The 27,583-nt window shown below is 37.6% G+C and overlaps 1 protein-coding gene across 3 annotated transcripts in view; it reads right to left on the reverse strand.

Annotated features, from left to right (window-relative positions):
* The window catches only part of ZFYVE9 (zinc finger FYVE-type containing 9), a 203,517-nt gene that overhangs the window by 60,477 nt on the left and 115,457 nt on the right, over positions 1 to 27,583 (reverse strand). For 2 of the 3 annotated variants that reach the window (XM_045386337.3, XM_074006690.1), the window contains 5 exons: positions 25,258 to 25,434; positions 23,459 to 23,628; positions 17,477 to 17,597; positions 13,626 to 13,748; positions 10,726 to 10,881 (listed from right to left, as the gene is read on the reverse strand). In XM_045386337.3, the coding sequence (XP_045242272.2) occupies positions 10,726 to 10,881; positions 13,626 to 13,748; positions 17,477 to 17,597; positions 23,459 to 23,628; positions 25,258 to 25,434 (747 nt within the window). The remainder of the gene's footprint in view (positions 1 to 10,725; positions 10,882 to 13,625; positions 13,749 to 17,476; positions 17,598 to 23,458; positions 23,629 to 25,257; positions 25,435 to 27,583) is intronic. The other variant, XM_074006683.1, reaches the window with a different exon arrangement.

Genomic DNA, 27,583 nt, shown 5'->3' on the forward strand with positions numbered 1-27,583 from the left:
GGTTGCAGCGAGCCAAGATTGTGCCACTGCACTCCAGCCTAGGCAACAGAGTGAGACTCTGTCTCAAAAAAAAAAAAAAAGAAGTGTTCAGATTAGGAAGCTGCTGTCACCAAGCTTATAATTTCACTGGGTGAAGAAACTCAACTCATGAACATAATGAATTATGGTAATAACTACAGTTATAAGACATTAAGGGAAGATGAGGATTTATGAAGATGGTACCACAGACAAGTTTGTTTTGTTTGTTTGTTTTTAGATGGAGTCTTCCTCTGTCACCCAGGCTGGAGTGCAGTGGTGTGATCTTGGCTCAATGCAGCATCTGCCTCCCAGGTTCAAGCAATCCTCTCACCTGAGCCTCCTGAATAGCTACGATTACAAACATGCACCACCATGCTCAGCTAATTTTTTTCGTATTTTTAGTAGAAACAGGGTTTCACCATGTTGGCCAGGCTGGTCTCAAATTCCTGACTTCAAATGATCTATCCACCTTGGTCTCCCAAAGTGCTGGGACTACAGGAGTGAGCTACTGTGCCTGGACAGGATTTATTGTTTATAATTTTTTGAGAGAAATATGAAACATAGCTCTGTAATTTAGAGCTTATTTAAATTCACATTAAGTAGGTTTCTCTCTCTTTTTTTTTTTTTCCTGGAGATAGTCTTGCTCTGTCACCTACTCTGGAGTACAGTGGTGCAATCTCAGCTCACTGCAACCTCTGCTTCCCGGGTTCAAACAATTCTCCTGCCTCAGCCTCCCGAGTAGCTGGGACTATAGGCACCCACCACCACGCCCAGCTAATTTTTGTATTTTTAGTAGAGATGGGGTTTCACCATATTGGCCAGGCTGGTCTCAAACTCCTGACCTCAAGTAATCTACCCGCCTTGGCCTCCCAAAGTGGTGGGATTACAGGTGTGAGCCACTGTGCCTGGCCAAGCCATTTTACAATTCAAAATACTTTTGTGAATGAAACAGTAACAAACATATCAACCCTTCATTAAGGAGACATTTTCCTCAGTATAGAATTGCAAAAGGACTTCCTGACAAGAGCTGCTCAATGATGGAACAACAAATGTGTTCACTAGCCACGTACGAGCTTCCTTTGATACCTTTGAAAGCAATAACACCAAATGAAGCAGTCTCCATCAGAGAAATTAATGCTTACTTTTCTTGAAAACGAGAGTTTATTCTTATAATGGTTATGGGTCTTTGCATCCTTGATTTTAGCAGATAGGTATCCTGACAGTAGGAACCACAAGTGAAGGGAATGCCTCCCCATTAAACTCAGAGAAGCTTTGTGGCTGAAAGTCATGTTCACCTAAACATTATCATCTATATTTTACATTTAAGGTAGTACATTTAGGAATTTAGGGGTAGTACCCTTACTCCAGGATTACCCAGGTCTGGCTGCACAATTAAGCTGCTGGGCCAGATCTATAAAAACAAAAGAATTGTCATATCAATGTAGCAGTATGGCATTTTGAAAAATAAATTGCAGATTTTGGAGTCCCAGAGATACGGGTTTGAATGCTAGTTTGATTATTCACTATTGTGGGATTTGGGGTAAGTTACTTCTCTGAGCCTCAATGTCCATGTAAAATGGAAGGAGAAACTATATTAAATTCCAGATGTGTTATAAAGAATAAATGAAAGGAAATCTATAAAATGCCTAACAGGACCAGCAACACTGTATTCTCAAAAAATTGTAACTATTATTATTCTAATGCAAATATACATATATTGATTAGCCAAATATACGATTTTTGGGGGGACTTTCAATGATTTTAGAGTGAGATTTAGATAAATTTAAATTTTTTCTGGCAACCATTGCAGAATCAAGGATACAATGTCAGGAACTTTAGGGAGATCAGATCCCCAAATTCACCATTGCCTCTTTACCACTCCCCTTGATTCTGGAATTCTAGGATACAATGTAAGAGATACTTCATACAAAATTCAACAGATAATTTGTTAAAGAGAAAAAATTTTTTTTCATCTCTTTATCTAGCTTTGGCGAATAAGGAGGAGAACAGGGAATTAAAGAAAGAGATGCTTTCCCTCCACAATGTAAGGTGCATGACACCATTCCTCTAACTCTATCAACGGCATGCTATAGTTTGAATATATCCCTGAAAAAGTATGTGTTGGAAACTTGGTGCTAGGAGGTAAGGCCTCATGAGAGGTGACTGGATTAATGCTGTTATCCTGGGAGTGGGTTTGTTATGAAAGGACAAGTTCGGCCTCCCTTGTGCACATGCCCTCAGGCACATGCACATTCTTTCTCTCTCTTCCCCATCCCGTTTGCCCTTCTGCCACAGGATGATGCAGCAAAAAGGTCCTCACCAGATGCCTACCCCTCAACCTTGGACTTTGCAGCCATGAGAACTATAGGAAATACATTTCTGTTCATTATATATTATCCAGTCTGTGGTATTCCATTATGGCAGCAAAAATAGACTAAGACATGGTGTAATGTTTATATTTCACAAAGATTGTCCTAGTAAATATAGCTTAGAGGTGAAAAATATGTTGGCTTAGTACACAAGGCACTCACTCATTCCTTTGCGATTTCCCTATTAGAACCTAGAATCTATTAGCAGTTATTTTCCACAGATATTGATTTCCTTTCTGCCTCTTCCACTTAACACTCTCTTCATCCCAATCACAGATTCTTCACGAAGTCCCCTCTCATTATAAAATATATCTTTTATCCTTTAAATATTTATTACTTTAAAAAAATGTAGATTACCAATAATGACTGATTTAGACTGTCATATACTATCTTATCTACAAACAAGTAACACTGCACAGGTGTAGATACTGGCAAAAATAAAACAGTGGGTATAACAATTTGACAAAGAAAGGAAGGCTTTCATTTGAAGACCTAATCTGAGGCTCTTGAACTCATAAAGTCTGTTATGTACTAATTTATATAGGTACTTCTCGATGACTGCATTCAATGCCATGAATCCACAGAACTAATTTTATATATACCCCAAGACTAGTGAAGAACCCATATAACTAAAATGACACAAAATCTTGCTTCTGAGTTTAAATGACCTGGCAAAGATGTTAAATGCTTTATATCAATAGTTTATAAAGTAATTTTACATAACATTAATGAGATAATCATCAGATCAGTGCTAGCAGGTAAGCAGAACGATACCATTTCCCTGAAATTTGGGGTTTTATTTGACAAATGAAGAAACTGAAGCTTAGAGGTAGAGGTGAAGTGACTGAAAAGACATGAGGGTAAATAAGTGGCAAAGTAAAACCTAGAAAGCAGATCTTTCAATCTCCTAGTCTTTGTATGTCACACAGTCTTTCAAAAAATATACAGATACAGTAATTTACAATTTTCCATCTTTAATTTGGAATTTAAACTATTTTTCAAATCCTTACAAGTAGCCAGCCATCTTTAAATTCAATTCAAATATAACTTAAATATCTGACAATAGCTTCCTTTTGTTTCAAAGCATATTAATCCTCACATCAACTCAAATGGAACCATTTCCAAGCAAATGGTTCATTCATTTCAATAAATACTAATATTTATTTCTTCTTTTTTTTTTTTTTGAGACAGGGTCTCGCTCTGTCACCCAGGCTGGAGTATAGTGGCATGATCCCGGCTCACTGAAACCTCCACCTCCCAGGTTCAAGTGATTCTCCTGCATAAGCTTCCCAAGTAGCTGGGACTATAGGCGTGCACCAACACGCCTGGCTAATTTTTATATTTTTAGCAGAGACAGGGTTTAGCCATTGTTGGCCAGACTGGTCTCAAACTCACGACCTCAAGTGATCTGCCTCCCTCGGCTTCCCAAAGTGTTGGGATTACAGGCGTGAGCTACCGCGCCCAGCCAATAAATACTAATATTTCTAAGTGCTAATATGACTAAAACTCAAGCCATCAAAAGAATTTAGAAAGTTTCTTGGAGTTCTTTGTAATGCAATAAACTGAAGTTATGCATGACTACTTCATAAAAGGTCGTGTCCTCAGTTTAGTGTATCTGTGAGATTGATCATGAAAGCTCAAGAGAAGTCAGGTCAGGTGGCTCATGCCTGTAATCCCAGCCCCTTGGGAGGTTGAGAAGGAAGGATCACTTGGGCCCAAGGAGATCAAGGCTGCAGTGAGTATGCTATGATGGCACCACTGCTACCCAGCCTGGGTGACAGAGCAGGACCCTATCTCTTAAAAAAACAGCTCAAGAGACACTATAGGACTTCTTATGGTTCGAAACATGAGATTTACAGACTACATAAGTGAGTTTAAACCTGGGTTCAGCCAATTACCATCTAACTGTGTGATCTTAAGTTACTTAGGCCTTCAGTGTCTGTCATCTTCCTCATGTGTAAATAGAAACAGTAACAGTATGAATCTGAGTTGCACTTAAGAAGAAATAAAATAGTGTACATAAGGCAATGAATACACTGCTTAGCGTATATTAAGTGCTCAAAAATGTTAGGTATTTGTCTTAAATCACCTCTTCATAAATAGTTCCATGTAACTTTCTCATCAGTTGAAAAATTACTTTGCAAAGAGGCCGGGTGCGGTGGCTCACGCTTGTAATCCCAGCACTTTGGGAGGCTGAGAAGGGTGGATCACGAGGTCAGAAGATCAAGACCATCCTGGCTAACACGGTGAAACCCCATCTCTACTAAAAAGAAATACAAAAAATTAGCCAGGCATGGTGGCGGGCGCCTGTAGTCCCAGCTACTCAGGAGGCTGAGGCAGGAGAATGGCGTGAACCCAGGAGGCAGAGCTTGCAGTGAGTAGAGATTATGCCACTGTACTCCAGCCTGGGCAACAGAGCGAGACTCTGTCTCAAAAAAATAATAATAATTACTTTGCAAAGCTACAATACCATAATTCTAATACATTTAATTTACCAAAAGGTTCAGAATTTGAAAAATAAAATAAAAACATGAACCATGACATGATGTTATTATTATTTTTTTTTAAAGATAGGGTCTCACTGTGTCACTCAAGCTGTAATGCAGTGGTGCAATCATAGCTTACTACAGCCTCAAATTCCTGGGCTCAAGGACTCCTCCCACCTCAGCCTCCCAAGTAGCTGGGATTACAGGGATATGCCATTAGGCCTAGTTAATTTTTTTTTTGGTAGAAATAGGGTCTCATTATGTTGACCAGGCTAGTCTCAACGTCCTGGCCTCAAGCAATCCTCCTGCCTCAGCTTCCCAAAGAGAGAGCAAGAGGGGAATGAACCCTCTCCTTTTTTTTTTTTTAACCCTCTCCTTTTATAACAGCACTAATCCCATCCATGAGGGTGAAGCCCTCATGGCCTAATCACCTCTTAAAGGTCCCACCTCCTAATATTGTTACAATGGCAATTAAAGTTCAACATGAGTTTTAGAGTGGACAAACACTGAAACCATAACAATACCAAATACTTTCTTAACAATAAAAGATTAGACTGGACACGGTGGCTCACACCTGTAATCCCAACATTTTGGAGGGCCCAGGCGGGTGGATCACCTGAGGTTTGGGAGCTCAAGACTAGCCTGGCTAACATGGTGAAACCTTGTCTCTACTAAAAACACAAAAATTAGCCAAGTGTGGTGGCATGAGACTGTAGTTCCAGCTACTTGGGAGCTACTTGTGAGGCTGAGGCAGGAGAATCACTTGAACCCAGGAGGCAGAGGTTGCAGGGTGCCAAGATCGCAACACTGCACTCCAGCCTGGGCGACAGAGCGAGACTCTGCCTCAAAATAAATAAATTAATTAATTAAATTAAAAATAAAAGATTAAGGGAGTTCAGAAGAGATTACTTCTGTCTGAGAGGACCATCAAGAAAGAATTCATGGAGAAAGTGGTCTTTAAGATTTAGGACAAATGACAGGATTGAGACAGTTGGGGTGTTGGGAAATAGCATGGTTGGGAGTAGCATAATCATGGGTAATGAAATGGAAAATCATCAGAATATACATAAAAGAAACCAAGAAATGTTTCGTTTGGCTACAATGGAAGTATGGAGAGATGACTAGCGGGAAATGAGACTAAAAATTTAGGAACAGATCATGCAGAATACTGAATGTTGGAGCGCAGTTTATTCTAAAGGCAATACAAAGCCAAAGAAGCTTTTGAGTAAGAGAGGGAAACAACCGGAGATTAACTCCAGAAATAACAATCTGGTAGATACAAGTCCAACTTCATTCAAGTCTATATTCTGAATAGATGGTTTGCAAAAAACAGGTACAAAATATGGAGGAACGAACAGGAGACAGGGAGAAACAATACACACTCTAGAACCTCCGATGGCACTGTCATAACCAGAAGGCATTCTGAAACTCCCAGAACATAATTTCTCACAAATTATAATGTTTCTTTTCACTGCAGAATGCAAAAACTGTGTATGACAAAAAAGTGTGTGTGTATATACAGGTAAAACATAGATACACACACATATATAGATATATAATACACATATGGTTATTAAATACCTGTAGTTTAGATTTTAAAATTCACAGGAAATTATTAAAAAGTTCATCCAATAGCTCCTAAGGCTTTTCTGTGATTTAGGGCAGAATAACCCTAAGCTAGTGATACAATATTCAAGGTTTCACACTCAGGAGAAATTTAAGATACAATTTGTCAATTTCACTCAATGTACTACACAGAAGAGAAAAATAATAAATTGTGGTAATTTTTTTTTTTTTTTTTTTGAGATGGAGTCTCACTCTTGTTGCCCAGGCTGGAGTGCAATGGCATGATCTCGGCTCACTGCAACCTCTGCCTCCAGGGTTCAAGCAATTCTCCTGCCTCAGCCTCCCAAGTAGCTGGGATGACAGGTGCCCACCACCACGCCCGGCTAATTTTTTGTATTTTTAGTAGAGACGGGGTTTCACCATGTTGGCCAGGCTGGTCTTGAACTCCTGACCTAAGGTGATCCACCTGGCTTGGCCTCCCAAAGTGCTGGGATTACAGGTGTGAGCCACCATGCCTGGCCTGCGATCATTTCAGAACAGTAGCCTCCAACCTTTTTGGCACCAGGGATGGGTTTTATGGAAGACAATTTTTCCACGGACTGTGGAGGAGGGGAGATGGTTTCAGGATGACTCAAGTGCATTAAATTTATTGTGCACCTTATTTCTATTATTATTACATTGTAATCTATAATGAAATAATTATACAACTCACCATAACGTAGAATCAGAGGGATCCCTGAACTTGTTTTCCTGCAACTAGACTGTCCCATCTGGGGGTGATGGAAGACAGTGACAGATTATCAAGCATTAGATTCTCATGAGGAGCACACAACCTAGATCCCTCACATGTGCAGTTCACAATAGGGTTCACACTTCTATGAGAATCTAATACCGCTGCTGATCTGGCAGGAGGCAGAGCTCAGGCGGTAACTTGAGTGATGGGGAGAAGCTATAAATACAGATGAAGCTTCACTTGCTTGCCTGCCACTCACCTCTGCTGTGTGGCCTGGTTCCTAACAGGCCACGGACCAATACCAGTCCATGGCCTGTGGGTTGGGGACTCCTGTTTTAGAATACCCAAAATATGTTTTTACTTATTAAAAAATTTATAGTGAAATATATCAAGCTATTACCCTGATTATCTAAAAATAGGATTCTTAAAAAACATGTATAGTATATAGATAATATATCTGCGTTTTTAAGAACTGACATATTATTAATGGATACACGGAGGCAACTGACATAATGTAAAGAATACTGATCTGGGAGCTATAGTCCTAATTCTGCCACCAACTTGGTCTGTGATTTAGGTAAGCCATTCACACTTCTAGGTCTGATTTTTCTTATCTAAAAAATGAAGTTTGTATTAAATTATCTAAAATGCTTTCTAGTCCCAATACTGGATGAGCTGTGAAATGATTCCTATTCAAGGAAAAACTCTTTCATCTTATTTATGCTTTTGAAATGTTATTTCTTTACATATACATCTATATGTTCATGTCCCTATCCTACATTATAGAAAATATTTTTAGTTGGCTTAGATGTATTATAGTCTGACCTTGAGACTATCCTTAGTATCATGTAATCAGTTCCAAGTATTTTTGTTGTTTCAAAATTTTTGCAATTTAATAGTTCAAAATGGACTCAACTGACATATAAGTATCCTTTAAAAAAAATGTAACCATTTATGCTAAACATATCTTAATAATTCACGCAATAATTGACATCCTCTCCTTGCCGAGAGAGGATGTCTATCTCCCAGGATTCCATCTATGGACGTAGTCTCTTCACACGGGCCTATCCCATTTACAACCATACTCTCAACTATCCCATAAAAACTGTGTCTCCCAAATCTGTATATCTTAACTCAGACCTATCTTCTGGGATCCATACCCATATATTCATCTGCCATTTTCATGTTTCATCTGATGTCATTATTTCAAATTCAGCACACTGAACAAAGAATTCCCTTTCCTCTGCCAAATCTGTTCTATTCACCATCTTGATGAATAAGACCAACATACACTTAGGTGCTCAAGTGAGGAATCTGAGGCCAACCTTAACTTGCCCCCTCTAACCCCCCATATCCAATTAGTCACCAAATCCTACTGAATTGAAGCGCCACATCTTTCATATCTCTCCAATACTCTTTATTTCCACTGCAATCACTTAATTTAAATCCTGATAATTTCTTAATTTCTTGCTGGATTCCTGCAATATCTTTTTTAAAAATAAGTTTTACTGAGGTATAATCTATATATTATAAAAGCAATAGATTTTAAGTGTACATTTCAATGAGTTTTGGCAAACAGCCATGTAACCACTATCCTAATCCAGATATAGAGCTCTCATCTCAGAAAGTTTTCTGGGACTCTCTGTAATTAGTTCTAGCACCTGCACCTCCACCTCACTTTAGGCAAACACTGACCTAATTTCTATCACCACAGATTAATTCTGCCAGTTTCAGACAATCATATAAATGGAATCATCCAATATGTACTTCTTTGTGCCTGGCTTTTGCTCAGCATGTCTGTGAATTCATGCATGTTGTTGTGTACATCAGCAGTTACTTCATTTTTACTGTTGAGCAGTATTCTAGTGTATGAATATACATTTGCTTATCCTGAAATTGCTTCTTAACTGCCACCAGACTCACGGACTTTGATCCATTTTTCACAATGCTTCCACAGTCATCTTTCTAAAATGTAAATCTGATTATGTCACTCATCATCTCAAATTCTTTCAATGGTTCTTCATTGCCTACAGAATAAAGGATGGGCTCCTAAATAAGACATTCATGAACCTCCCATACCCTAGTCTCTGACACCCTCTCAAAACCCACATGAACGTACAATTACTTGAACCTCCAATGCCATTTTCTAGAGTTTTTAAAAGTGAATACATTCAGATTGAGGAGAAAAGTGAAAGTTCCCAGTTATCTCCAGGACTAAATTCAGCTCCAGGGTATTATGTGGCCTGGAGGATCTGGGTGATTTCAGATTTAACCCTACACATTTTGGAACAGACAGGGTAAACACTCAAAGGTACTTCACAGGTATCGTGTGGTCAGTTTCCAGTGTATCACCTTGCCCTATGTAATGCTACACCTAAATCATCGTAGAGACTAATGAAGACATAAAGGCACAATCTTTTACACATAATCTATATCGCATTAAAAATACAATTACATATTCTGCTTCTGTAATTATTTAAAGAGCATTTTCCATGTTATTACATTCTTTTCATAAATATTGTTTTAATGGCCAAAAAAAGTTCTCAAAAAGATGCTCACATCTAATAAGTATAACACAGTTAAACTTTTCACCAAAACTAAGGCATTTAGGTTGCTTCTGAATTTTTGTGTTAAATTTAGGTAATGCTGTAATAAACACTTTCATTCACAGAAGTGCATTTTATATTCTGGATACTATCTTTGGCACAGAATCCCACAATGAAAATTATTACATTAAGAAAGTCTGAAAAATTTATGGTTTTAATATTATGTATGAAATATTATCAAGTAATACGTGAAAATAGCTCTAATACCCCAGTCACCCGCACACCATCTCCAAGTCTTCTTCCTCAAAGATAAATCCTATTTATCAAGTACATATATTATATACTGACGTCCTGTTACAATAAATGAGAACAGTTCAATTACACCATATTTTACCTCATTTGTTAAATCAAAGAGAGGCTGACTTTGCAATGTCAAATAACACAATGTCATAATAAATAATTGTAATGCCAAATAAATATTGTGCTTCTTTTCTCTCAATCTTAGTTTCTTTTTATGTTAATATCCTTAGTCTTTCCCAACTTCTAACCTCTATGCCTTTACTTTTAAATTGCTAGTTAATATTTACAATTTATTTTGGAGCCACAAGCCACAAAGTCATCTATGCTAATTGTTTTTGAAATTTGAATATTCATTAGCATTTACACTATGATTAAATAAATATTGTTAACCAAAGAAACAAGAAGTAGGTTACAAATATGCTTCCTTCTACCCGATACCAATATCCTGACCCCTAGGCCACTAAAAAGAAAATATTCTTACGCTTAGGTCACCAGATTCTCTTATAGCTTTGATTTCAGCCTCTGTAAAATAATAACCATACCAGGTACAATACTAAAATTTATAATTTCCTCAAACCATGGAAAGCTCCAACTTGCCACTAATATCAAAGACCCCTGACATGCCTATGTCCAAAGTTAAGACTATTATCTTGTATTTGAATTCAAAATTTTTTTGTCATCTACAAAGGGAGCAGACTAAGTCATACCTGCCAGGGCGTCCCGATAAAGCTGCACAAAGTGATTAAAGATATCCTTTGGCAAACACTTTTCATCTGGTAAACACTGTAGAAGAATGACTATCTCAGACTGACCCACTGCATGCATTCCCTTGGTTGTGAAACACCAGCACTTCCTGTTCACATCTACAGATGGAATAAAAATATAAAAATAAAGAGATTCCTATCAATCCTTATTCTTAAAAAAAGTTGCACAGAAATCTGTTACAATACAGCAAAGATTAAAATAGATCACACTGAGTCTATGTAATTCAACTATGAACTGTCACTGCATTGCGCCAAAAAACTATTGTAGAAAATAAAACATGCCGGCCAGGCGCGATGGCTCAAGCCTGTAATCCCAGCACTTTGGGAGGCCAAGATGGGTGGATCACGAGGTCAGGAGATCGAGACCATGCTGGCTAACATGGTGAAACCCCGTCTCTACTAAAAAAAAATACAAAATTAGCCGGGCAAGGTGGCGGGCGCCTGTAGTCCCAGCCACTCGGGAGGCTGAGGCAGGAGAATGGCGTGAACCCGGGAGGCGGAGCTTACAGTGAGCTGAGATCTGGCCACTGCACTCCAGCCTGGGCGACACAGCGAGACTCCGTCTCAAAAAAAAAAAAAAAAAAAAAAGAAAAGAAAAGAAAACATGCCAATGCCTCTGGCTCTTTTCTAAACACTTAGAAAAGATTGAAAAGGAAGTAAAAGAAATAATAATAAAATGCACTTAAAACTTTTAACTATTATTAAAAGAAGCAACATTCTATTAATACTAAAATAAAACCAAACTATGTATTGTAAGCCAATACATAGCCAAATATGATTAAAGAACATAGTCTTCCACCATTATATTTTTAAAAATCACATCATCAAAGGAAGTAATTACCTATGTAAGGCTAGAAGTAATTACAATAAAAGACAGTAGTATACCTTTGTCTTCAGGTTGTGACCTAAAGAAAATATATTTTTATGTATATTGATTAAATTTAATACATGACCAAAAGATTCGAGCTATTTTAACTATAGTCCTTTCTGGGAAAAAATTCTAGATAATCAGCAACATGACTTTACTTGGCTTCATGCCATAAAAATTAGTGAAAAGGATGGCTTTTCTGAACTACTTAGTTCCACTCCTTCACTTTAAGGCTATATGGAGAGTAGGAACAGCAGAAACCATATGTAGTCAAAAACAATGTTTAATCCTTGACACTTTTACTCTTCATACCCCAACACAATGGGATCCCCAAAGGAACTGAAAAAGGATTCACATAAAATTATGAACACCACCCATGTAAATCAAAACAAATGTAAATTAAAAAAGAAAGACATCTTTATTTCACTTTGGGAATCCTTGTTTTATGTACCTAAATAGGACATTCCTAATAATGGTATATACTTCAAGAATCTAGGTTAGCTAATTTTTTTTTGTTTTTTTAAAATAGGGTTTTGCTCTGTTATTCAGGCTGGAGTGCAGTGGTATGATCTCGGCTCACTGCAACCTCTATCTCCTGGGCTCAAGAACTCTTCCACCTCAGCCTTGTGAGTAGCTGGCACTACAGCAGCATGTTACCATGCCCAATATATATATATATTTTGTGTGTGTGTGTGTGGGGGATGAGGTTTCACCATGTTGAGCAGGCTGGTCTCGAACTCCTGGGCTCAAGTGATTCATCTGCCTTGGCCTCCCAAAGCACTGGGACTACAGTTGTGCACCATGGTGCCTGGTCTTAGGTTAGCTAATTTCTAAGCAAAATTTATAAACTAGATATGGCAAATTGAAATTTCAAGCAAATTAATTTTAAATCTGATCCTAGAAGGAAAGGTAGCAAGCATTAATAACTGGCCAAACTTACAAGAGTGTGATTAGCAAGTAAGCCAGAAACCCACATTTCATCAATGTAGAACTTCTAAGGAAGTAGTATACGTTTCTGGTTTCCAAAATCAACTTAAGTACACGTGGAAAACTGCAGGATGGTTCCCCAGAGGCTCCTTCCTTTAAAATTGCCTATTAACACTCATTCATAATAAACACATTCTCTAAATAATTCTCAAATTTACTAGCTGGCGCGGTGGCTCACATCTGTAATCCCAGCACTTTGGGAGACCAAGGCAGGCAGATCACTTGAGTCCAGGAGTTCAAGAACAATCTGGGCAACATGGTGAGAATCCTGTCTCTACAAAAATATACAAAAAAAATAGCCAGGCATGGTGGTGTGCACCTGCAGTCTCAGCTACTTGGGAGGCTGACATGGGAGGACTGTTTGAGCTCAGCAGGTGGAGGTTGCAGTGAACAGAGATCATGCCACTGCACTCCAGCCTGGGTGACAGAGTGAGACTCTGTCTCAAAAAATTCTGAAATACTGTCATCGTTCTCATTCTGATGCCCATGATGCTAGCATCAAGAATTGAGAAGTTTCTTCTGAATCTCAATTTATGATATACTGAAGCTTTACTGTGTGTTAGCTAACACTTTTCCTAAAAAAAGTTTTGCACCATAATTGAGGTTTCTGGGATTAAAACCTAGCATATAAATTATTTGAGTAGCCTGTATAATTTATCTACCACCAGTTATTCTAATGGTAAGTTGTCATTTAACATACTCATCTCAAGAAGAACTTAAGTCAGATAAGTTCAAGATTTGTTTGGCTTTCCTCCATGGAGAATTCACCTACCTCACCCCTGTAACTAAATGTGAGAGTTTCAGTTAGTTCCACAGCTGTCCTCTGGGATATATTATTTTATACAAACCAACTTTTTCAGAACTCAGTGTTCAGTAAGATGTGGCTCTATATAAAAATACTTGTGTGTAATAAATCTGAAAGTTTTATGTACTATCTATGAGTCAGTAAACCATATCTAATTTTAATTTTTAAGAATTTATAACTTACAATTCACAATTTTAACCATTGACAACAAATTTGCATTTAAAACAAATACAAGTGGGTCAGGGCCACCATCCTCCAACTGCTGCATTACTGAAATCTGTGATGGTTTCTCTTCCACAGCATAGTCTGAAAGGGGAGAAAACAATGTAATAAGGTTGGTTAAACGGACAAATCAAGAAAGAGATCAGATGAAGAAATGAGCTAATTATTTACAGAAAAGAGACATGCATTTGACTTATCAACAGGTGCATATAGAGCATGGTTTGTATCTGCTAGCTCAGTATCATGTTAATAGTGCCCCCTTTTACTCTCAGAAGTGACCCACTCCACTTTAGATGATAATGTGGTTATCCTGTGTATAGACCTCTCCCCACAGTAGTTTGTGCCACAATCTAAAGACTACCTATTTAATAAAAAATTTCCAACTATTATAACAAGAATTTCACATAATAAACGTTCAAGACCAGCATTTAAAATAACTCATGATATACAAGCAATAATATACTAGTTACCTCTGGAAAGGATATCAAATAGTTGGGGTAGAAGAGAGCCCTACCTTTTACTCTATGACCTTTTGTACTGTTTGACATTTTTGACAATTAAAAACTTAAACTTTAAAAAATGAACCCAGAAAATAAAAGTATCATATGTGACTGGCTTCATAAAACAATTCCTTTAAGTATAATTCAAGAGTTTAGTACCATATATCACTAAAATCACCAGTAAATCACACATAAGATTCTGAACATGAACAGGTTAATACTGAATGTAAACTCTTCCCATTTAATCTCTGGAAGCACAGTATGTGCTTCAGCACCTCATTTTGAATGACAGTGGTCCTTTCAGCTTGAAGTCAAATCATGGGTAATAATCACTGTAGAACCTAGAGATGTGGGAAAGGAACTGAAAATCTAAAAGTTGAATGTTGCTTAATTGATCTTATATAAAATGCATCTTTGCGGGACAATCAGGTAGAACAAAGTAACATCATTTCTCATTTTCTAATGGAAATTTTAAAATTGATTTTTTGGCTACAATGGGAAATATCTACCCCATTATTAAAAATACTTATTGGAAAGAGAAATCCTGAGTTTAAAATTTTTTAAATAAAGTCATCCCACTGGAATAAAAAATTGCAAAATTTTGGTAAAGAGACTGCAATATAGTTTAAGTAATACAGATAATTAACTGTTCTTTCTTGGTAGGAGAAGTTTTGACAATTAGATTTAATGGATATAACTTTTTATGAAAATGGAATCCAGCAGTCTGACTTTTTTTAACAACAGAGTAGGCCAATTTAGTTCCTTGTTAATCTAAGATTTATTAAAATAAAAATCTGAACCCTAAGCAGCAATTTTACTAACGATAGATGTTTTCACAGGGTCCTGGTAAAGGAGCAAAGGCATTATGCAATCAAAAGAACGCTTAACTGTATATGATAAAGTTCACTGCTGAACTATCTGGGACATAACTGCATTTGAGAGCCTACTACAGGCCTAGCACCATGCAAGCAGCAGTAAACACAAGTATAAAATAAGATGAAGAAATTCATAGTCTAAGTGAAAGAATATGATCTGAAAATACAATATCTAAATTGCAATGAGAAAAAGCGTTAATGTAGCCAACAGTCTATAGGAACTGCTATTAGAACACAGATAAAGAAGCAAAACACTATTTTCTAAGCAGCCCAGGTAAGGATTCAGAGAAGAGTTAACCATTAAGCTGGATTTTAAAAGGTTGAGGAGTTCTTCAGGAAGTCTACAGTAGAGGGGGTGTTCTAGGCAGAAGAAAGGAAGAAATGGAAAATATTAATTACATGCCTACTTTATGCCAGATACCTTCTTGGTATGTACCTACAGGTATAAAATCTAACTTAATACCCACAATGACTCTTAAGAAGGTGTAGTTAGAGAAATATTTAATAAAACAGAATAGGAAACAAATTCAGAGAGGATGAATGACTTGTCAACTGGATCACACAGCTAGAATGGAATGGTACTGGCATTAAAAGTCAGGTTTGTTCAATTCTGAAGTCCATTCTTTCCCATTATTCCACAGCACAAGAAAAAGTACAGAAGAATGAAAAGTAAGTATTCAAAAAATAGCAAATAATCTGCAGTATACATGTAAGGTGCTGAGGAATGGCTGGAAATAAAGTTGATAATAAATGGCTAGAAAGACAGGCTGAGATAAGGTTATAAGAAACATTGTCAGACCGAGCACAGTAGCTCACACCTGTAATCCCAGCACTTTGGGAGGCCGAGGTGGGCAGATCCCCACGTCAAGAGTTCAAGACCAGCCTGGTCAACATAGTGAAACTCTGTCTCTACTAAAAATACAACAATTAGCCAGGCGTGGTAGCGTGTGCCTGTAGTCCCAGCTACTCAGGAGACTGAGGCAGGAGAACTGCTTGAACCTGGGAGGCAGAGGCTGTGGTGAGCCGAGACTGTACAGCTGCACTCCAGCCTGGTGACAGAGCGAGACTCCGTCTCAAAAAAAAAAAAAAAAAAGAAAAGAAACATTGCCTGCGAAGATAAGTAATTTACACTAAAGGCACTGGGAATCCATTAAATATTTCTAAGTAAAAGCAATAAAGATAATATCTATGTTTAAAAACATAACTGGCAACAGTGTGGAAGACAAAATGAAGGAGAGAAATACTGAAGGCAAGGAGACCAGGTAAAAGCCTAGGACAAAGTTCAGGAGAGGTTAATTAATAAGCCACCTTCTGAAAATGCAGTAATTGTATACTGATCTGTATATGTCAGCAATACAATTTCACACTAATCATCAGAGAAATGCAAATCAAAACCACAATGGGATATCATCTCACACCATTCAGAACGGCTATTATTAAAAAGTCAAAAAACAATAGATGCTGGTAAGGCTGTGGAGAAAAGGGGACATGTATACACTGTTGATAGAAATGTAAATTAGTTCAGTCACTGTGGAAAGCAGTTTGGAGATTTCTCAAAGAACTTAAAAGAGAATTACCATTCAGCCCAGCAATCCCATTACTGGGTGTATATCCAAAAGAAAATAAATTGTTCTACCAAAAAGACACATGTACTTGAACGTTCACTGCAGCACTATTCACAATAACAAAGACATGGAATCAACCTAAGTGCCCATCAGTAGCTGACTAGATAAAGAGACCCTGTCTCAAAAACATAAAAAAACAAAAAAAAGAAAGCAGGAAAAAAAAACAAAACCCTACCCATTGGGTACTATGCTCACTACCTGGGTGACAGGATCAATCATAAGCCAAACCTCAGCATCATGCGCTATATCCACGTAACAGACCTGCACATGTACCCTTTGAATCTAAAATAAAAGTTAAAATTATAAAAATAAAATTTCACATAATATTAAGCATTATTTTGATAATAATTTTACTTCTTACCAGGATTCCCTAAAAATATTTTTAACAGTAAAATTGCCATTTAAATTCAGTGCTCTTCACACTTACTATACGTTCTTTCTGAAAGTATATTATACTTCAAAACAAAAAGCTAAATAAATGACTGTATCAGGGTGGGTTAATCCTAAACCACAAGCAATCCTTCAGAATATTATGTGCTTTGAAATATTTTTTAAAACTGCTAATAAGCTACATTTACATTATAAGTAGTATCATATCCATTCAAAAAATGAAAATGACATTATAATATAAAACATAAGCATCTACTCTAAAATAATCAATAACAGCAACAACTGTTTTCATAGTATTCAGGGAGTTTGTTTTGTTGGGTAAGAGAAAGGTGAATGTCACTCAAATTCTGTCTCTCTCACTTAATTAGAAGGTAACATTTGACAGATAGAACTATCACTGTCTAAATATGTAGTCCACATACCTCCTTTTACACCCGTGGAGATGAGAATGGGAGGAAGGCCATCTTCAGGAATAAGATTCATTGCACTTCCAACAGGACTTCCGACCTGAGTTATACTCCCAGAGAACAGACAAATATCCGTCTAGGAAAAGCAAATCAACAAAGTGAGCACTACAGAGAATTCAATACTTTGGCAGGACATAATTAAAAATATAAATGGGAACTTACGTGAAAATTTGAAATTCATACTTTTTGAAAGGCAGCACAAAATATTCATTAACCCATGGGTTAAAAAAAAAACAAATTAGGCTTACACCATGAAAATGTTTTCAAATGCGTAAGTTTCTCCTTTTGGTATCATCAAATCATTGTAATGACAGAAGAGGCCTTAAAACCTGCATTAAAGCTTCCTTTACCCAGATTTCTTTTGCCATAAGAGAAAAATATTTTTAAACTGTAGTGGCAAAAGAAACAAAATTTCAATAATTATTTCATAATTTCTTTATCTTTAATATCTTGGGAACCACTTAAGGTCTAATTTATATTGCTTTTAAAAATTAACTTTGAAAACGGCAACAGTTGCAAAACAATGTGAATGTACTCAATGTCAATGAATTCACTTAAAAATTGTTAAAATTGTAAATCATGTTATATATATTAATATTTTTCCACAATAAAAAAGGGAAAAAAATCAACTTTGATAAAATGTCATCATTTTTCATTTACTATGTAATAAAATAAAACTTGAAGTTCTTTTTTTTTTTGAGAAGGAGTCTTGCTCTGTCGCCCAGGCTGGAGTGCAATGGCATGATCTGCAACCTCTGCTTCCCTGGTTCAAGTGATTCTCCTGCCTCAGCCTCCCGAGTAGCTGGGATTACAGGTGTGTGCCACAACACCTGGCTAATTTTTTGTATTTTTAGTAGAGACAGGGTTTCACCTGTTAGCCAGGATGGTCTCAATCTCCTGACCTTGTGATCCACCAGCCTTGGCCTCCCAAAGTGCTAGGATTACAGGTGTGAGCCACCGCACCCAGCCTGAAGTTTATTTTTCTTTGCATTAGTAGGCAGATCATGTTAGCTATATTTAATGAAGTATAAGGTTGCATAACACGTTGGTTGGCGTTAAATCCACTTAATTATTAAATAGAACATGTTCAAATATCTATTAAAATGATGCTCTCCTCTCTATATTCTCTATAACTTTTATTTTCCATACTACACAGATGTATATTCTCTATAACTTAAACATGAAACTGAAGTTTTTAAAGAGTTAAAAGAGGCCAGGTGCAGTGGCTCATGCCTGTAATCCCAGCACTTTGGGAGGCCACGGCGGGTGGATCACCTGAGGTCAGGAATTCGAGACCAACCTGGTCAACATGGTGAAACCCCATCTCTACTAATAATACAAAAATTAGCTGGGCATGGTGGCACACGCCTGTAATCCCAGTTACTCGGGAGGCTGAGGCAGGAAAATCACTTGAATCCAGGAGGCGGAGATTTCAGTGAGCCAAGATCACACCATTGCACTCCAGCCTGGGCGACAAGAGCAAAACTCCGTCTCAAAAAAAAAAAGAAAAAGAAAAAGAAAAGAAAAATATTTGAAAGCTGTTTTTAACATGTATAACAATATTCATATGGCCGGGTACAGTGGCTCGCGCCCGTAATCCCAGCACTCTGGGAGGCCAAGGAAGGCAGATTGCTTAAGAACAGGAGTTCAACATCAGCCTGGCCAACATGGTAAAATCCCGTCTCTACAAAAAATATAAAAATTAGCCACGCATATGCCTGTAATCCCAGCTACTTGGGAGGCTGAGGCAGGAGAATTGCTTGAACCTGGAAGGTGGAGGTTGCAGTGAGCCGAGATCCTGCCACTACATTCCAGTCTGGCCAACAGAGCGAGACAGAAGAAAAGAAAAGAAAGAAAAAAGAGAAGAGAAGAGAAGAGAAGAGAAGAGAAGAGAAAAGAATATTCCTAGCAGCTTCATATCATTCAGAATAGCCAAAAACTGGAAACAATTTGAATGGCCACTAATAGGAGAACATAACATAAATTATGGCATATCCATACAATGGAATACTACTCAGCAATAAATTAACTTTTGATGCATATGGATAAATCTCATAAATATTAGGTTGAGCTTAAAAAGCTAAACACAAAACATTATATACTATTGTTTCGATTCATATGAATTCAAGAATAAGCAAAACTAATCTGTAGGGACAGAAGTGAGAACAATGGTTACCTTGATGAAAGGGGAAGGTGCTGACAGAAAAAGTGCATAACCCTTATAGAGTACTGGAGATGTTCTGTATCTTCACCTGGATGGTGGTTACGTATTTTATGTGTGTGTATACACACACAAACACACACACACACATATATATAAAAAACCATGTATAAATTCAAGTTGTTTCCTAAAGATTAATGCTCCTTAGTTATGCATTTTGCTATATATTTTATACCTGAACAAACATTAAAACTATTTCTTCAAAATATGGCCGGACACGGTGGCTCATGCCTGTAATCCCAGCACTTTGGGAGGCCAAGGAGGAGAGATCACCTGAGGTCAGGAGTTCAAGACCAGCCTTGCCAATATGGTGAAACCGTCTCTTACTAAAAATACAAAATTTGCCAGGTGTAGTGGTGGGCACCTGTAATCCCAGCTACCCGGGAGGCTGAGGCAGGAGAATCACTCAAGCCCGGGAGGCAGAGGTTGCAGTGAGCTGAGATCATGCCACTGTACTCCAGCATGGGCAACAAGAGCAAAACTCTGTCTCTAAGAATAAAATAAAATAAATATGCCCATGTTTTACCATACTTTTGTCTCTACTTAGGACAAAGTTTTTAGGACTATACGTTTTTAGTGGGATTTCTAAAATTTTCCAATATGGCATCATATAGGAACTTTGTAAAATTTTACTGGCAAACTACTATTAACTGACTTGAAGGCCTGGTACAGAAAATAATCGATTCTAACCTACTATTGAATGGCGCAAAAATCCTTCTTTTAATATCATAAGAAGTGGTCAGTTGGTCTCTACTTAAATGCCTTCTGTGAAAAGGCATTTACTGAGGGGCTTAAAATCTAGATGACAGGTTGATGGGTGCGGCAAACCACCATTGCACATGTATACCTATGCAACAAATCTGCAGGTTCTGCACATGTATCCCAGAACTTAAAGTATAATAATAATTTAAAAAAAGACATTTACTTCATTTCTTGGGCACTTTTTAAGTGCCAGGCACTCTACTAGACCATAAAATAAGAAAACTATTAATATTTTCTAGTCTGGCATTAAAAAGTTTGTTTTCTCTCATTTTACCACATAAATATTAGAGTGGTGCACAATGTGAGAGCACAACATATTATGGCTTAGCTTGTCTTATAATGAGCAGAAAATTGTTTCCCTATAACATTCACTCACTACACCTTCCTCATTCTTTCAAAAATGTTTACAGTTTAAGAACCAATCATACAAACTAAGAGATAGGAAATAAATTTAATAGGAAGAAAAAACTCATCACCCTCCCGCCTCAGCCTCCTGAGTAGCTAGGACTACAGGCATGTGCCATCATGCCCAGCTAATTTTTAAATTTTTTGTAGAGACAGAGTCTGACTATGTTGCCTAAGCTGGTCTCAAACTCGGGGCTCAGGCAATCCTCCTGCCTTGGACTTCCAAAGTGCTGGGATTACAGGTGTGAGCCACCGCGCCCAACCCAAACTAACACTTCTTGATGTGATCCTTTAAGAAATCACCCTCATGGCCGGGCGTGGTGGCTCAAGCCTGTAATCCCAGCACTTTGGGAGGCCGAGATGGGTGGATCACGAGGTCAGGAGATCGAGGCCATCCTGGCAAACATGGTGAAACCCCATCTCTACTAAAAAATACAAAAAACTAGCCGGGCGAGGTGGCGGGCGCCTGTAGTCCCAGCTGCTCAGGAGGCTGAGGCAGGAGAAGGGCGTGAACCCGGGAGGCGGAGCTTGCAGTGAGCTGAGACCGGGCCACTGCACTCCAGCCTGGGCGACAGAGCGAGACTCTGTCTCAAAAAAAAAAAAAGAAATCACCCTCACTTATGTAGGATTGTCATTACTGCCAAAAAATGTTTAATCTGAAACTAATCATGAGAAAAAAAAAAAAAAAGACAAATACAAATTGAGAGTCTCATGTAAAACATGGCCCAAATACTTAAATATTAATGATACAAAAACTTAAAAAAAAAAGTAAGAGAACTGTTCAAGATTAAAGCAAACCAAAGAAATATGACAACTAAATGAAATTGTGGTCCTTAATGAGATCTTGATTTTTAAAAATAAACTTTATTTAAAAAATTAATATATCTGTGCACACACATATATGTAAAAATGAAATCTATAAAGAACATTATTGTGACATTTGGGGAAATCAGAATTATATGTTAAGTTTCCATCTCATGTGATAATTATATTGTGGTTATATAAGAAAAGGACTTTTCTTAAGGTACACAAGTTGAACTATCAAATGGTGAAGTGCAACCAATCCTTAAATGGGTCATTAAAAAAAATGTGTATGTACTGTGAAGTGGTAGAGTAAATGTGGCAAAATGGTAATAGTTGATGAAGATAGGTGAAGAGTATATGGGTATTCACTATACTATTCTTGTAACTTTTCTATAGGTTGAATTTGTTTCCAAATAAATAGTTGTGGCCAGGTTTGCCTATAGTTCCAGCTATTTGGGAGGCTGTGGCGGGAGGATCCCTTGAGCCTGGGACGTTAAGGCTGCAGAGAGCCATGTCTGTGGCACTATACTGCAGCCTGGGCGACAGTGAGACTTTGTCTCAAAAAAAACCAAAACAAACAAACAAAAAAACAGTTGCGGGGAATAAAGAAAAAACTTTCTTGACAGTCACTGTGGAGATACAAAGAAGGATTAGACATAGTCCTGGCTGTCACCCTCAGCAGCCATAGAAAAATTTAAAAAATAGAAATATTTGAAGACAAATATTACATGGTTCAATAACTCACCAAACAGGTAACTCAGCTCTGCATGTCAAAAAATCTAATCTTAACAACATGCAATTTCAATTACAATCAAACTCACAAATTATATAGGATGTAAATGTCTGAAAAAATATTACTTGTTAATATAAATAATTAGTAACTAACAATTCTATGAAAACATCAGGAGTAAAATTTTTATCCAATCCTGATAGGGTGTGGTGGCTCACACCTGTAATCTGAGCACTTTGGGAGGCTGAGGCGGGTGGATCACTTTAGGTCAGGAGTTCGAGACCCAGCCTGGGTAACACGGTGCAACTGTGTCTCTACTAAAAATACAAAAACTAGCCTGGCATGGTGGCAGGTGCCTGTAATCCCACCTACTTCAGAGGCTGAGGCAGGAGAATTGCTTGAACCTGGGAGACAGAGGTTGCAGTGAGCCAAGATCACGCCACTGTACTCCAGCCCGGGCAACAGAGACTCTGTCTCAAAAAAACAAAAAAAAAAGTATCCAATCCTAATGTAAAATGTGGACTTGGATTGATTACGATGTGTCAGTGTAGGTTCAACAAGTGTAACAACTGTACCACTTGGGTAGGGGATGTTGATAAGCCAGGGTTTTCAACTCAGCTCCTCAGCCCCTTCATGTTACCTGCTCTTCCTCACCATAGCACTCCTGAGAGGCTGCCACAGAACCTGGGGAACATGCTTTAAAAGCCAATGTAGCAAGGGGATAGAACTCTCTACAGCCCGACTGCTAGCTACAGTGGAGCACCTGAGCTCATCTGAAAACAATCTTCATTAAGAACCTTTCTCCTGAAAAAAACTTCTAAATATACAGTAAAGAACAACAGCTGATTTTTGCCACATTTACTTTATCCATATATGTGCACATACACACTAAGTTGTATCCAAAACCTAAAGAGGTCCACACAAAAGTAATTCAACATAGAAAAAGGCAAGACAGACGCAGCACAATGCTGAGTAAAGTAGCTATGCAATTTTAGTTGCTGTTTTGTTTTCTTACCTCTGCTGGTAGAGGACTGGTAGTTACTGGCTTGACTGGGTCATGTGACACAGCCAGGGTTCCTGCAGAGGAAGTTCCATTCATTGTTAATTTGGCTGCATCAGCAACTTCTCCATTGGGCAAGATCCCATCAGCAAACCAAACTCGCCTCTGCTCTCTGGGCTGAGCCACTTGAGGGGCCAGAAAAATAAAACAGGCATCAATGTGACATTGGAAGGTTTTCTAACATCAAAGAAGAGAAGGTCACCAATTCCAGTTGTACAAAGAAATCACAACTTGGCAACTTACAATCAGAAACATCAGAAATGTAACTGTATATAAAAGTGGTTATAAATGAATTAAAAATACAAATGTAAATATATTCTTTACTTCTTTAACTTATATGCAAAGAGTAAAAAATACTTTGCTTTGAAATATTAAGAGTGCTTAAACACATCTATGATTATGTCACATACTCTGTCCCGTATCACTGACAGAGAAACTAAGGAAAGTGTTCAAGTGCCTCGGAAATAAATTAATGGCAAGGGGAAAAAAGCAATAGACATTCACATTTTCTAAAGGTATGAGGTTTCCAAAGAAATTAAACATCTGGAAAAGTGATATGGTACTTTTAAAGGGCAAAAGATGCCCTGAAGAATGTTAAAGAATAATTCATTTATAATGGAAGAGCTGGCACAGACATGTAAGAATTGGGAAGCAAACTGACCAGATCGTTGCCTGAAGTGTAACGGAAGAAGAAAAAGACTGATCTGGCAGTGCAAAAGTAATTTGTGTTTTAGTAAAAAGACGGAAAAAGCTGGAAAACTGACTCTGATGAAATGATCCTTTAAGTCCAGTTTTTGAAATCAGTTCAAACAGCCAAAACACACAGAGACTAGGGAAGAACAACAAAAACAACAAATGAAGAGAATAAAGATTTTAAGAAAGCCTAAATTCATAAAAATACAAGGAGTATGACTAAGGGATGATCTGAAAAGAGAAAAAATGGGGAAGAGTATGATAATGTCAATAGAAGTCTATGATCTTCAAAAGGGGAGGTAGGTTATTTAGCAAGGGGAAGGGAATATTAATAGATGAAAAGATAAAATTAATGAAAGAAGACTGATTTTCATTACCAAGGGAAACCTGATAAGATCATTTTAAGGAAATAAATGTTATTTTTACTATTCATAATCCCCTGCACTTACACAGTGTCTTTCATCTAACAATATCATAATCATAAAGATATAATAAATCAATGTAAGTTGAGCCTGTAATTTTCTACCTGTCATATGATATAATCAGAATTAAAGTTCTAGATTTAAAGTCTATGTCCCTAACACAAAAATGTTCATATTTTTATATGGACAGATTAAAAATGAAAAGAGAAAATGGCAATGTATATTCCAAAAAGCAATACTTGATTGGGCTGGTCAGAAAGAAGAACTCTCATTTTTACCACTTACTAAACTCCTACAAAAAACATTAAGGTAGGCATGAGGTAGGCTAGGAATTTACAGACTGACTTCAAATTCTGCACCTCTTTTCAAGGACAAGCAGTGTAATTACTCCATTCTTAAGTTGGAGAGGAGACTGACATATATTCTGAGGTGCCTCTAAAATACCAAGCAACACAATATTATTCTCTACTTGCCCAGAAATAGTCTTGACACATTTCTCACCTTATTGTTCCATTTTAATAACCATCCAAAGAGACTTATCTGCAGTGTTTTTTAAGACTTGTGCTGTAAAGTCATATCAGCACCTTTTCAGAGGAACTTCGTGAGGAAAAAGAGAGAGAATAGCACATGATCCCCTACCTTCTGCTCCAGGGTGCTTTAAAACTCCCACAGGTACCATCACAGTGGGAGGTGGAGAGCTCAGAGCTCCTGAGGCCTGAGCTTGCTGCAAGGGAGGGATAGTAGAACAGTATTCAGCAGGATTGTTAGGGTTAGGGCTCTGGCTTGAGGCACTCATCATGTTCTCCCAGGCTTGAGCTAAAGCAAATACAGACACAATCAATGTGAATGGATTGCAAAATATGGACATCAAGACCTCCACAATATTGGATAAATACTGCAGCTTCTCCTAATTAATACTCATAGTATGTCTCTCTTCCAGCTAGTGAAGGTATTAAAGAGATAGATGATTTTATGTAATAAAGGAGACCATTTAGCCAAGTAAACTATTTGGTTGGAGCAAATAAGAACATGATTTTTTTTTTTTAAAGAATTAGACTAGGCACGGTGGCTCATGCCCGTAATCCCAGCACTTTGTGAGGCAGAGGCGGGCAGATCACGAGGTCAGGAGATCAAGACCATCCTGGCTAACACAGTGAAACTCCATCTCTATTAAAAATACAAAAAATTAGTCAGGCGTGCTGGTGGGCGCCTGTAGTCCCAGCTACTCGGGAGGCTGAGGCAGGAGAATGGCGTGAACCCGGGAGGCGGAGCTTGCAGTGAGCCAAGATCACGCCACTGAACTCCAGCCTGGGCAACAGAGCAAGAGTCCATCTCAAAAAAATAAAAATAAAATAAAAAAGAATTATCGGATATTTCTGATAGACTGATAGCAGATCAGTCTGAGTGAAAGGTTGGAGCCTGGCTTCTTTATAGGAGACCAAACATTTCCTTAAGAGGGAGTGAAACAACAACAAACTTTAAGAATTTGAAACCGGGATAGCATTTAGACATTTTTTCATTTGTTTTAATATTTAATGCATTTTATAAAGTTCTATCAAAAAGCAAAATCAGGGGCTAAAATAGCATAACTCTACTGTATAATTTTAAGTTTCATTTCTAAACTTTTAAGGCTCTTGTTAAAGTAAAATCTCATTAAAAATTTCTAAAGCCTAAAGCTCAGGAGGACACATCTCAATATTTTTCTGAATTCTGCTTTTATGTAATCATCACCCTGTACAAAAGTATCCATCAGTAACAACCATTTCACATCTTTGGTGTGTCTCAAAAGCACAGGACCTATTTGAACATGAAAATGTGCCAATATCATATAAATGTGATCAACCAATATAAATGATCACAAATACATTAAGATTCTGTGTACCCTATAATTTTACTAAATACTGACACATCACCTATTGCCTTTAAAGCAAATAGGATGAAAGGTGCTACAGAAATGAAAGATACCACATTTTATCTTCTAGGTTCAGGTAATACCACATGCCCAGAAATAGAAGTCACCCTCTTTTTAAGCATCCTTTCAAAAATCTCATTCAACATCAAAGAATGATCCATAAGATTCTGAATATTTATTGCCTCTAAACTGCAAGACAAGGCTAGTAACAAAAGCTATGTTCCTTTGAAAGCACTGGCAGGAAGAGGGGAGGAAGAGAAAAGGAGAAAGGGAAAAAGGAATAGGGAACACTGAAAAGCATCAAATTAAATATTAAGAAAAAGACCGGGCTAAGCCATGCGAGAGGAAAGACGCTGGAAAAACCAGGAAAAGTGGATTACCTTAGGATCCCCTGTTAAGGGCCTCCTTGGCTTAATAAAAAGTAAGTATTCCATGTGAATCCTCTGCCATTTCCTTCATCTTTAGCTATGCCAAGTTAAAAAAAAATTAGCTATCAAGTTGGAAGATCTCATCAAATAAAAGAGGTATTAGGTACTATAATTAAGCAGCATGCTCTTATCTGTGAATATGTGCCCGAAAATGAAAGCAGCAGAATAAAAATCATCAATTGAGCAACCAAGTGAAAAAACCACTATTTAAAAAGTAACCCTTAAGAGTGGAGAGAATGATTCATATTTGGTCAAAATCACAAGAATTCAGAAATGGGAGGAAACTGGGTGGATCATAGGAAATTAGAACAGATCAGATTAACTGTCATGCAATAGGTTAATAAGCCAGCAACAGGAAAACGTCACTATCAGCAATGCAGACAGACAGAGCAGGAGGGGTCTCAGAGCAGATAAGTTCCAGCCTCCAGGAGGCACACTATCCTGGCACAGGTAGCACTGGTGTTCAAGTTCAACATTTTATGTCTATTAGTGATTGTTCCAGTAACTGTACAAAGATGCATTCAAAGAGGAAATACTATAACCTGAACAATTTTAGTGTATCTTTTTACAAGAATACTCAGGGTTTTAACTAATATGCCCTTAAAATCATTTCCAGTCCAGCAAA

The sequence above is a fragment of the Macaca fascicularis genome, chromosome 1 (genome assembly GCF_037993035.2).
Source record: "Macaca fascicularis isolate 582-1 chromosome 1, T2T-MFA8v1.1".
Taxonomy (NCBI): domain Eukaryota; kingdom Metazoa; phylum Chordata; class Mammalia; order Primates; family Cercopithecidae; genus Macaca; species Macaca fascicularis.